A 13,681-nucleotide genomic window follows, 5' to 3' on the forward strand; every position below is an offset into this window, starting at 1 on the left:
ATGCACGTACGCAGAACATCGGGCCACTTGCGAATGCACAGAGCGAGCGAGCGAGCGGCTCTGAATCAGGCCCAGAGGTCGGTGTTCACCTCTTTCTGTGGCCATGCACAGTACAAATGTGCTTATTTGACACTACGCTCACAGGTATGTATCCAACTCAGCATGAGCCCCTACGTCTAGACATATAGAGTATACAGCATGTAATATTAGAAGGCATTACAATGACAATCCCCTTGTTCTCTAGAACTGTCCAACAATCCAAATCTAATAGAGATGATAGAGAACGTGGAACACCGACATGAGAATAAATGTGATTGAATATAATGACTGACTGCTTCCCCATTGTCAACTTAATCACCCTGGACGCAGGGACAGCCTAATGCTGGGAACACACTTAAACAATGGATCGGTCAGCAGAACGATCCACCATCCGAGCGGCCGATTTGTAAGCTATACACACTTATTAATTGGCCGTTCGATATGTCTGGCCTTACATCACAACTTGGCGGACATTTATATTTCCCCGCCCAGTTGTGATGTCAGTGTCAGCGGGCCCCTGAAGTCAGTTTACGGGCGGTTGGCAGGTCGCCTGCACACACAGTCAGACGTACCGATATATCTTCAAGATATATCAACATCAGCTGTGAAACATGGCCGACCTGATATGTATGTGATTGTGAACGACATCATTCACAGACATATCGGATGTACACACTCGCCGATGCACCCACAATATATAGTTCGTCGATTGAACGAACGATATATCGAAAAGGGTGTACCCAGATTAAGATAGGAGGAGGCCCGTGTGCAGTCTCTGTGCGCCCCTCTTCCTTCCGCTTGCTGGCAAAACCCACGCCACGTCCCAGGTGACGTCTAAACTTTACTCATCCAGCGTTTATGACCCACAAAATGCTGGCGCTCTAGACATCTGCCTAGATTGTCTAACGGTAATAATGGTCATTCCTTGTGTCTTACGTATAACAGAGCTCTGAAGATGAGTTTTGCAAGTTGAGCCAAGTATCACTATTATTTTATCATCATCATCATCATCCGCTATTTACAAAGCGCTGTCATTTTACATTGCACTGTACAGCACATTGAGGGGATCATGACAAAAATCAGAATACATACAATGGCCAGGTAGATTAGGTAAAACAGGCAGCAATTTCTCCCTGCAAGAATGACATAAGACTATTTTCCAATGCATCAGAAGAACAATGGTATAAACACAGAGGAGAGAAGATGGAGCGTTTGCTATTCAGCGGGACTTGTACAAGATGCAGACAGTCTAAGAAATGTTTTCTATGCAACACAGCGTGATAAGGAGACATGTAATAGGCTTTTTAAGATCGTGTTAATAGCTAGTCCACATTGAGAGTACAGTCTATTAAGCCAGGTTGTCCGTTCAGACTTTCCTATTTATAGGCCAGGAAGAATCTCTACCTCGTAAACTTAACACTTTCAGTTTTACAGCAGACTTAATAAAAACTCCCAGGAATAATTCCAGCGTTAAAGGATATTTATTTATGAATGGAACAGCCAAGCTTTTATTCAATGCTGGTTAATGGCGTGGCAGATCTATGCCCACTATCACTGGTTTGGCGACACAAAGCCCAGGTGTAACAGTCACTTATTGCGGCTTCTGGTTCCCGGCTTGCGGCTTGGCCGATCCCAAGCTGTCTGATTTCTGTGATCCATCCGGCCCTGGAATACCCTCTAAGTGTAAGGCTTTCATATTAAGCAGTCATAGCATTGACTCTAGGATCATACCCCAGGAAGTGCGGCAGAACAGCCGGCAGGGGTAGGGGAAGAGCCGACTCCACAAGGGTGGGAGCAGCTCCATACACTACACGGTGTACAGAGGCAATCTCCAGTCACAGTCTGAAGTTGGCTGAACAACGGTCGGGTGGATCGGACAGGTTTGATAATTAAACTAAATGATCCAAACAATTTTTCAGCCTGAGACGGACTATAGGGGGAGATGTATCATTGGCGAAAATGCGGTAAAACCCCCGAAAATGCAGTTTTCGGGGGTTTTACCGCATTCCCCGTATTTATTAAGCAGCAGAATGCAGCTTCGCGTTGCTAGGTAACGCCACCTTCAGGTGGCGTTACCCAATAGAAGCCTATGGGCTTCTTAGCGCAACGCTCGGGGCTGGGAGGGATCTGAACGGATCCCTCCCATGAGCCCCCGCGGCCTTCTACGCATGCGCAGAACTACTTCTGGGTGTTAAACCCGGAAGTCCCTCTGCCCGGCAGCATCGCAAAGGACAGCTCTCATCGAGAGAGCTGTTCTTTGCGATATTCTTGGTACATACCACGGTAATTAACAGCGGTATGTACGCGAAGTCGGGGGGGATGTACTGCATCGGCGATGTCGCCGATGATACATCTCCCCCATAGTTTCTGTCCGATAGCTGTTTACACCAGTCATTAAGTTAGAAACATCGAATTTCATGGTAGATAAGAATCACTTGGCCCATCTAGTCTAGATAGATAGTGTCGAACCTGGTTTAGTGGCTGAGGCAGAATCAGTGAAAAATTAGCTTGAAGCGACGCCATCTTGCGAATGGCAACCAGACTCCATCTTAAAAATAAGAATCTGCAAGACGCCATTTTGCGACCAGCGCCATTTTAAGTTACAACTCACGAACTAAGTACAGATGGCAATGTTTTTGATAATCCCTTTAGAAGCCATGACAGGCCCATTCTGGGGACAACCTTGCATAGAAATATACCAAAACAAACACAGTATCAGTTAGCAACTAGAAAAACAGCTCCCTGGGAAAAGGAATTAGAAAAAAACAATACACCAGGAACTGTGGGTGTTTTTGCATGTAAAGGGAGAGACCCCACATGTGGACAGGTGTAGCTGTGGCAATTGTAATATGGCCCAGACACTTGAATTTGACTGAATGAACAATGGTAAGAAATCTGCTCTTTTAAACTCACTGTCAGACAGGCTGGCACCAGCACGGTTGGGGGTCTCCACCCTGTTTGAGAGTGAAGCTCACTGCCCATAACACATTTGCATTGCAGTTTGAAAATGTTAGTGAGAAATATATTATATATTTATTAAATCCATCATAAATAGAATCTCATGCATAAACACCGCACATTACGCACAGTTGCGCTGTTAACATGACGCACATTAGCGAATGCGCAATATCCTGCATGCGAACGCTGTTTATTAGCTGCATGCGTGCACATCTGCCCCAAATCAGATAAACCTAACTAGTGTCTTTTCCCAAACCCCTAATACTTACATAATGCACACTCACATAAAAGGTTCCATAGCTTTAAAGTATAAGATCCAAGTTTTATTCACTTATTACAAATGCTGTGAAATAAAGGCTATTTTGGTATCTAAGATTTAATACGTGATAAGTAAGCCGTGTTTGGTATTATACTGATCTGCACTTTCTCAACAGCTTTCCGGTATCATCGGTGTGAAGATCGCAATATGCATTCTCAACTTATGGACCGTAGAGATATAAAGCACCAAAATGTATTTTGTGAAACTAACAGCTTAGATTTGCATGCAGGGGGAATAGAGGAGACAATAGGCTGTCGGAGGCTGTTCTGTGTCCATTTGAATCAACCTGCTAAATATCCTGTAACAGATGCACCCGCACTGGGAACCAATGGGATCAGCAACAAACCTCTCTATTGTGTTTTCTGTTTCTGTAAGGGTATAAATGTGTGTGTTGTGACCCCAGTCTGGAGTCTTCTTGCTGATTGCTGATTGACGGAGGTTTCTTGCTGATGCCGGTATCTGGTCCAGAGCGCGTGCGTAAGTATAACTGTATCTTCGGTCTGTATAATTCTTTGCACTAAATTGTACTTAGATCACAGCGTGTAACTGACTGTACTTTACTTGAATAATACTTTGTGCTTTGGAAACACATGTTCAAGGTCTAAAGTCTTTATTTTACTGTATGACTGCGTACGCAAATAGCGTAAATTTTAGAGGTTTATAGGCAGGGTTTAGAAGGTATAGGTAGGAGCGTATAGAGGTTCAAATTCAGTATCCTTAATAGATATACAGATTTTGTTACCTTGCTCTACTCAGGATAACTTGTAATAAAGGAATAAAGGATATTTAAGGTACAGAAGAATTGTGTGACCATCTTAAGGTCAACGAATATCGATGACATAGCTACTTTGGGATTTCTGAACTCTAGTCCATGTTAGTCACCCACGGCTCAAGTTTTAGGGATATTCCATTGACTCATTAATCTGACCCATATTCATGTGCAGATATATACTTAAGAGGACCAGTAACCTCTGAGTCAGAAGCAATTTTGTTAATTAGATGCTAAGCGAAGCCTTATCATAAAAAATCAGCTTTGTGTGCGGGATGCTCAGGCAGTTAGCATACTAATTAGCCTGTCTAGCAAGCTAGCCCTGCTCAGTGCTCTGGACCAGTAAGTAGAACGCATGTGGATCAGAGTGCCGGATTAGGCTGAGTAGTAGCATCCAGTAAACAAAGACCTTCCTCAGAGATGACCAATCCTCTTTAATTGAACTGTAGCACCTTTTTTTATACAATTAATCAGTCACTTAAGTAAAGGGATGGTCATCGGTGTGGTTACCATCGATTACTATAGAGAAAGTGTCCATCGATGGTTAGCAACTATGCAATGGATGACCATCGATGACTTCACCAACCAATTTTCATCCCTGTTCTTTAACTGACTGGCCCATGGGCTAATCAGAACCTGGGGGCGGGACTTTCGCAGGTGTCGAGGGAAACCTTCTTGGGCTCCCTCCCTGTCTATGGTAAAAACATTCGACATTGGCCATAAACCATCGATGATTATGAATCATCGATGGCAATCCCTATTTATATGAAACATTGATAAAGAACCCTGCTAATTTTATTGTCCAATGTGCTTTGCAATAATGTACAGTGCGGATTGGTAAATCAGTAAAAGGGACAGGACTAATGAGGTCATATAACAGCAGTGTAAGTTTTCTGACCTGCATCAGATACCATTAGAGCAGTGTCCCAGATGTGAAGATGTGAGAAGACAAGAACCATTATCCAGTGAGTGACTTACATCTCCCCCGCTGTCCTTCATCCCTATGATGTTCGGGTGCTGTGCCAGGGTAACTGCAGCATCCACGGGCAGATCCAGGCCGGTGTTCCCGGGTACGCTGTACAGAATAACGGGCACCGGAGAGGTGTCTGCAACCTGGAAGGAAACCGTATCAGGACTGTCAGTTGGAGAGCAACCACTACCTACTGCAATAAATGTAGCTCGCCCCCAACTCTACACTGCAGATCGCAAACTTGGGGCCTGATTTAGAGGCACTCGCTGTTTGGGAGCGCACGCTCTGAATCAGGGCATTTTTTATTTTTTTTGTTTCGGCCTCCAGGCCGCTCGCAAACTGTGGGTGACTACCCACAGCTACTGCGAGCGGCCTGGCGATGTTCGCGATTATCGCGACCATCGGGCTTGCGTCGAGACCCTGCGGGAGGGTCTCGGCTCCCGCAAGCCCGAGTGGACTTCCTGCTCTAATAGAGCAGGAAGTCCACTACTGACATCACGAGTGGATTCCTAAGGGAACTCCTGCGTTTGTGCAGCCACCCCCCCTCCCCGTCTACAAAACGGTGCGAGCTGTCAATCAACATCGACATCCGCACCGTCTTGTAGTGAGCCCCGGAGCTGCCATCGCTTGTTGGGGCTCGCACATGCGCATGCCGGAGGCGGCGCATGCGCAGTGGGGGAACATCGACCCGCTTGCAAGCGCTGTGCGCTCGCGAGCGGGCCTGAATCAGGCCCTTGGTGGTTTCCAACAAAATTATATCATATCTACAATATTTGCCCAGATTGTGTTGGCTTGTGGGTGACTAAACCAGAACCACATGACTCAACCGTCTAAATATCTGCAGAATACACCGCTCAGGGCGATTTCAGTACACCCAAACATCCATCCCGATAATTAGTCCTCTACTTATTCTGAATGTTTATGTTATTTTTTATCAGTATACTATGGATCAATCCTATTTCGGGGGATGAACTCGCACTTTACGGCAGCCCGGATTCGTCAAATTTTGCTGAAATAGGGCTGCGAGCAAAATTTGGCGAATTCAGAGTAGAGTTGGGCAATGTTCCGGTCCGTTGTCTGCGTTTTAAAGCCGTTGCAGTGGCACATCGCACTCTTCACACGGAATAGGATTCACAAATGTATTGTATGTGTCACGGTATTTGTTGTTAAAGGAGAGAACAGGATCAATCTCTGGCCCTGATTTAGAGCCGGACGTTCTGACAGAGCGCTCGCTCTGAATCAGGGCGTCTTTTTTTTTTTTTATGGAGCGGCCTCCCGGCCGCTCGCATTGCTGTGGGTTACCACCCACAGCTAATGCGAGCAGCCAGGATGATGGTCGCGTTGGTCAAGACCATCGTGACCATCGGGCCTGCGACGAGACCCTTGTGATAGGGTCTCGTGGCCGCAAGCTCTCCCACTGACATCACTTGTGATGTCATAGGGCCGCCCCCAAACGGTAGGCGTTCTCATGGGAACGCCTCCGTCTGGGCAGCCACCCACCCCCCCCGGCCCGCCCACCAAAGGGGGCGTGCTGTCACTCAACATCGACAGCACGCCCCCTTTGGTGCGAGACCCGAAGCGACGGATTGCCCGTCGCTATCCAGGTCTCGCGCATGCACGCGACAGAGCCGGCTCAGTCGGGCGCATGCTCTCTGGGCCACCATGGACCCGGTTGCGAGCGCTCAGCGCTTGCGACCGGGTCTGAATCAGGCCCTCTGTACAAACTATTACACAAAAATAGTCCAGTACATTACATTTATTTGTTTCTTCTACCAGGATAAACGATAGCAAATCATGTTTATCTCATATCAGGCAGGCGGATGGTCACTATCGATTAAGAAATTCATGTAAAAAGTAACGTACAGATGTGTCCTCATACACCTAGCCTCAATACGCCAAGCCAGGGATGGATTGGGGTTGTATTTCAGCCTTGGCAGTCCGCCCTGAGACCCTGATTCAGAGCCGGACCCTCTGACAGAGCACTCGCTCTGAATCAGGGCCGTCCGTCTTAATTTTTAGAGCGGCCTCCTAGCTGCTCGTATAGCTGTGGGTGGTCAGGAAGATGCGAGCGGCCAGGAAGATGGTCGCGATGGTCAAGACCATCGCGACCATCGGGCTTGCGACGAGACCCTTGTGGTAGGGTCTCGTTTCCGCAAGCCCTGGAGTGCTTTCGGCTCTATCAGAGCCGAAATCACTCCCACTGACATCACTTGCGATGTCAGTGGGGCTGGCCCCAGACGGTAGGCGTTCCCGTGGCAGCACGCCCCCTTTGGTGGGCGTGCCGTCACTCACCATCGACACCTTTGGTACGAGACCCGGAGTGACAGCTTGCCCGTCGCTATCCGGGTCTCGCGCATGCGCACGACGGAGCCGGCTCTGTCGTGCGCATGCGCACAGGGCCAGCATCGACCCGCTTGCGAGCGCTCACGAGCGGGTCTTAATCAGGCCATGAATTCGTGTGTAAAGGGGGGCGTGGTTTAATCAAGGGGGCTGCGAGTCACGCCCCCGTCTCTCTCCGGCCCAGCACAGCAGCCGCCGGCCCATCCATGCCTCCACCCCTTCCGTCTTTGTGAAATTATAGTCAATCCGGAGCCGTGCGGTGGTGGGCGGGGGACTTTTGCTTTCCCCCTCCTCAAGTCGGTTCTTAGGCCATCGGCTCTTCTGGCATATGCCAGAAGTGCCCGATGACCAGTCCGGCCCTGCGCCAAGCTGTGAGTGAGTCGCCAGGTCCAGTGCTAGCGTTGGGCGTCTTTTTCTTTTTTGACGAAAATACGTCTATGTTGCCATGCGATGCGACTAGGGCGCACCAGGAAACTGTGCTGATTAATTTGATATGTGACACTTGCATATTATCTGTGTGCGACTGAGTCTGTATATGAAGCGGAACAGTCCTCTCTCCGACCTCCCCACCCCCCAACAGCCTAACCCCTAACCTAACTCTCCCCCGAACCCTAATACTTACCGTCGGGATGCTGGTGGTCAGGATACTGGCGCCGGGGATTCCGACTAAGGTTGGTATTCTGAGCGCCAGAATCCCGCCTGTCGGCATGGTAACTACATTCTGTTATAAAGGTGGGGCGGATTAGATATGTACAACAACAACAAATCTAATAAATTCAGCTATAATTACATACCAAATAAGTTGGGGTCTTTTGTATTTATTTATAGACACCGCTCACATTCTTGGTATTTGTTACTGCTTTGAATTTGCTGTCGTTTTCTTCTTAGTCAATTTTGGATACTTGGATTTGATGGTTAGACGTTTATGTCTAGACTCCCCCGCTCACTACTAGAAGTGACTTTTTGGCTCCCAAGTTTAATACAGTGTATACAATGTTGTTTTTGTGGCTTAGTGTAGCAAGCATTGTTTTATACAGTATACCTGGAATTCTGCCCATGAACATAAAGAGACACTAATCCCGGTCACACAAATTGCTAAACTGCAGATGATATTATTCAACTGGCATCGTAGTGTGCGGATCCCAATATGACCGCAAAGCCGGATAATGACCTCATCAGCACAAACAAGATGGCTTATACAGTCAGAAGATGGCGGCTATTGGCCATGTGCGTGTCATCCTACACAGCTAACATGACGCAAGGGGTGGAACTCAATCCTGTGCATTGTGCCGCCAGGTATTGCCGCAGTGCCGCCGCACATATATCAGGCAGCTACGGTAGTACCTACATTGCAAGTTTACCTTGTATCTCTCTGGGGTGAGAGGGAAAAATTGCACCGCTGGCAGACGCGATGTGCATTTGAAGAGTGGCACATTGCGCCAATGTCGAAGAATTGAATTCTCCCCTAATGAAACCAGGAGCGATCCTAGCGCGGCCAAACTCTACAATAATCCTATGGCTTGCCTGTGTGTGGCCGGCTTTAGGCTCCTTCTTTAGCCATTTGCAATGTTTACGGGAGAGTGTTACTAACTAGATAATGGTACATACATATGGCGTTACCTTAGTATAATGATTCACTAGAGCAGAACCGGTCATTCTGCCCCGATAGTAGCAAGGGGTCACCACAAGAACGGCATCTGCCCCAGCCTCGGCCATCTCACCGGTCATCTCCACGGTGGCTTGTGTAGCTTGGAATATTGCAATAAGGAACATGTAAAACATAGGAAAACATGCCATAGGCTAGATAGAAACGGATTATTAATGCAGTGCAACATCAGGAGAACATTAATAGCAATGCTTTCATTGTGCCCTGTTAGGGGAGATTGCACTTAGGGTACAGATGAGGGGACACCTTCTTTAACCCACTAGCTCCAAAGAAAATAAGAGCCTAATTCAGAGACGGGCGCAGTCCGCACGCAACGGCGATGTTCCGGCAGCTGAGCGATAATTTGCACTGGACGAACAATTCTGAACGCTCCTATGACGCCTGCTTTACACAGAGAGCGGGCACAGAGACGCTGTTCTGATCAATTCAGACGGCATCAGAAAGGTGGCAGAAAACTGATGGGCGGTGGCTAGTAGCGCACGCACAAGTGGGGAGGTTCAGTGGGCGTGTTATGGGAGTGTCGCGAGTGTGTCAGTGTAAGCGGCTGCGTTCCCAGACGTACAACCGCACGCATAGGGGGCCCGTGGGCAGACGGAGAAACTGCACCTTCCATGGGGCTGGTGCATTTTTCAATGGTGCAACCGATGTGGCGTCTAAGGATGCACCAATCGGTAGTACAGCATGCACGGGCGCTAAACGTGGGCGTCTCAGTCCTTGCACATTCGGCTGCATTTGCATAAAGTCTGCCAATAGACGCTGCTGCATGCACTTGTGCGTGACACAGAATCAGGTTGGAATCGGTATCGGACGTCAGCCCGGCGGATGAAATATCAACGCCGGGAGGCCGGCATATGGAGATCCCGACAGGGTAAGTATAAAGGCTATCCCTAATCCTCTCCCCCCCACAACCCTCCCTTAGGGGTGCCTAACCCTAACCTCTCCACCTAGTGCCTAACCCTAACCTCCCCCCAGGGGTGCCTAACCCTAACCCCCCTTCCGCACCCTAAACCTAATCCTCCCAAGGGGGTGCCTAACCTCCCCTCGGGGGTGTCTGCCTCTAACCCCCTCATCCCCTAGCCTAATCCTAACCCTCCTGGGGGGTGCCTAACTCTAAGTCCCCCCAGGAGACCCTAAACCTAACACACGGCTATCCCCTCCCGACGCCCAGCTTACCTACGATCGGTATGTCGGCGGTGGGGCTAATGATAGGCGTCGGTATTTACACGCCTATCATTAGTCCCATGCCGGAATCTCACTGTCGGGAAGCCAGCGGTCGGCATTGCGACCACCGGCTTCATGACTACATATCATCAGGTTCTATGTATCCAAAGGCACAATATAAAACATCTTGACCCTCCCAAATGTGATCATAGAATCCCAAGTAACACTAGACCATTTATTCATATATACATGGAGGGGGATATGCAATAGATTCCAAGATGAAGGAACCAGCGCAAACTCGATGAAAACCAGCCAGTCCCTTCATCTCGGAGCCTATTACATAACCTCCATAGTGTTCTTAATCATAATAACTTAGTAATGGTTTAAGAATAACGGTATACACCATGTTACATACATTCACATCCCGACCCCGCAATAAGAATCTTCTCCTTGGGCACCACCTGGCGGACCTTGCGCACGACCTGCAGCCGCTCCTCCCGGCTCAGATAAGCATATTCTCCAGTTGACCCTTGGACGACAATTCCTGCAATAAGGACAGGTGAGTATTATTGTGCAGTATGTACATGAGCAGACACTCCTTCATTTATTATAGTTCCAAAAGGTGACTCAATACAAAAAATCAAACATAGCGTACAGAAATGCGGAACATGATCGTATTTCTAAAATAATAATAATTATTGATCGGATGACCATCTGGGAGCTTAATCGGTGATCAATCCTATATCTAACCTCCATTGACATCCTGCTCTCTGCCCTCTGACCCCTAGAATCTCTTCAATAGCACTGGAACAGGCACCAAACTGTACAGTGTATGATGGTAAAAACAGGTCTTGTTGCTTCATCATCTAAATACAATAATCATCTATCTACCACGCACTGAGTGAAAGAATAAATAAATTGTACTGTAGATTATCATTTGGGAAAAGATTTATTTTGCTGCGACTTTTGCCAGCTGTCGTTTGTCCCCGATATTAATAATGGCAAAAAAATATTACATGCAAAGCAAAGCAAAGCTGATTTTGCATTTAACGTTATTAAGCCACTTAGTAAAATCTAGCCCATAGAGTTAAAGGGGTACATTGACTAAAGATCGTATTTTCAAAACCGCCAACTCTCGGGAGCTTTGAGGGCTGGATTAAAAAGGACAATATTAATACATGCAAAGCTAGCCTGATTTTGCATGTATTACTATTGCCCTATTAAATCCAGCCTTTGACGACTGGCGGTTTTAAAAAAAAATGTTCTTTGGTAAATATACCCCCAAATCTCCTCTACTCATATAACCTTCTCTCTTCTTGCTCATGTCTTCAAGACTTCTCCCATGGCGCAGCTGTTACCTGGAATTCTACAGTCTCCAGACACAAACAGAGACTCCATGCATTACAAACAGTCCATAATAATGTTTCTCTTTAATCCCTTTAAAGCAGATACCAGACATATAGTTATTTCTCTTTAAAAGCAGGTTAAGTACCATTTAAGCTTCCATCCATCCATCCAATAGTCATTTTTCTTCACTGTCATCCTACAAATCATTATCTCCTTTTCAAATCTCTCTGGAAGGGTGCAAGGTATGGCTGCCAGTCACACACAAGACCACAGGCTTCGGCATGTGACAGCAGAGGGGGAGAATTTTATAGAGTACAGTGGCCCTCATTCAGAGCCGTACGCTCTGAGCAGAGCGCACGCTCTGAATGAGGGCCGGCCTCCATGAAAATGGAGCGTCCTCCTGGACGCTCGTATAGCTGTGGGTCACCACCCACAGGCTATACGAGCGTGCTGTTTGATGGCCGCGATGGTCTTGACCATCGCGACCATCGAAACTGCGAGCCGGAGCCTGCGGTTGAGGTTTTCAACCGCAAGCTCCGGAGTGATTTTGGCTCTATCAGAGCCAAAATCACTCCCACTGACATCACTAGTGATGTCAGTGGGCCGGCTTCTGATGGGAGGCACGCCCCCGGCACGCCTACCAAAGGGGGCGTGCTATCAATCAACATCGACAGCACGCCCCCTTTGATCAGACACAACGAGCAAAGGACTTTCCTTCGCTCGTCGCGTCTGGCGCATGCGCACGACGGAGCTCCCTCCATCGTGCGCATGCTCAGTCCAGAACATCGACCCACTTGCGAGCGGACAGCCGCTCGCGAGTGGGTCTGAATCAGGCCCAGTGTTTTCTGCTTACTACATCATTTATTTATTACCAGTTATTTATCTAGCGCACACATATTACACTTTACAGAGAATTTGTCAGTCATGCACATCAGTCCCTGCCCCAGTGGAGCTTACAATCTATATATGTACACACACATATACACTAGGATTCATTTTTGTCAGGAGCCAATTACCTACCAGTATATTTTTGGAGTGTGAGAGGAAGCTGGAACAACTAAAGAAAACTCACGCAAGCACAGAAAGAATAAACAAACTCCACACAGTTGGGGACATGCGGCCTGATTCACTACCGATTGCAACTGTAATTACGCATGCAATCGGCCGATTGATGCGTTTTACGCATGCATCGCAGTGCGCGAAACCCTCACTGCGATCGTGACTGCGCAGACAAATTGCAGAGTGATTGACAGGAAGTACCGTTTGGGGGGTGACGACGGGGTAATCGGCGAAACGCAGGTGTGCCAGTGCGTTTGAACGCTGTTACAGGGGCGTGTATAATTTAGCCACTGCGATGCCATACACAGCTTGAGCTTTCACTGCGTGCGATGAGGTTAGCAATTCTTGGGTAAGGTCAGACCTTGTGCAAGTGTGCGTGAGGCTGTGATTGTACTCGATGTTACCGATGGTTTTGCAGTCTTGCTAAGCATTACGGATGTGTGTAAAGTAAAGGGGCGACCTTATGTTTGGCTGCGACGGCATTGTGACTGCGATCATTAACATTTTTTCGCAGTAAGACTTCGTGCGTAATGGCTATTGCGATCGCAAAAGCGATCCTTACTGAATCAGGCCCATGGTGGGAATTGAACCCAAGATCTCAGTGCTGTGAGGCAGCAATGCTAACCATTACACCATCCATGCTGGTCACTGGTTGCCATGGAGGTCACATGATGCTGTGCAAAATTATAGATAATATTAGACTGAAGGGACGAAGGAAGATTTATGTTAGCAAAACACATTTGTTCATGGGATTGTTGCTTTATGGTAGCTTATGATTTCACCATATAATAAGCAGATTATCTAGAATAGACGGGAAATAAAAAAAGATAAAGAGCTGCGAGCTGCACCCCTTTACGGGATTTTGTTTTTTAAAACATATTACTTGGGTATTCCAGGACTAGGATAGTGGGAAATGACCTGAAAAATGCATCTTTCCGAGATCTGCAATATATATTTATAAGAGAAGGTGGTTTAACACCTATCATATTAAATCTTGCTCACAGGAGACCTGGCCAAAAGCCCAAATCTAATTTGTACTTGTGCAACGTGATA

At 47.5% G+C, this 13,681-nt stretch overlaps 1 protein-coding gene across 1 annotated transcript in view; it reads right to left on the reverse strand.

The window, feature by feature from the left end:
• The window catches only part of HOGA1 (4-hydroxy-2-oxoglutarate aldolase 1), a 106,493-nt gene that overhangs the window by 81,211 nt on the left and 11,601 nt on the right, over positions 1-13,681 (reverse strand). Inside the window, exons 2-4 of the mRNA XM_088449942.1 lie at positions 10,638-10,766; positions 9,016-9,143; positions 5,064-5,198 (exon numbers count right to left, since the gene is read on the reverse strand). Coding sequence (XP_088306068.1) covers positions 5,064-5,198; positions 9,016-9,143; positions 10,638-10,766 — 392 coding nt within the window. The remainder of the gene's footprint in view (positions 1-5,063; positions 5,199-9,015; positions 9,144-10,637; positions 10,767-13,681) is intronic.

This window comes from Taudactylus pleione, unplaced genomic scaffold (genome assembly GCF_031769625.1).
Source record: "Taudactylus pleione unplaced genomic scaffold, aTauple2 ptg000502l, whole genome shotgun sequence".
NCBI classification, from domain to species: domain Eukaryota; kingdom Metazoa; phylum Chordata; class Amphibia; order Anura; family Myobatrachidae; genus Taudactylus; species Taudactylus pleione.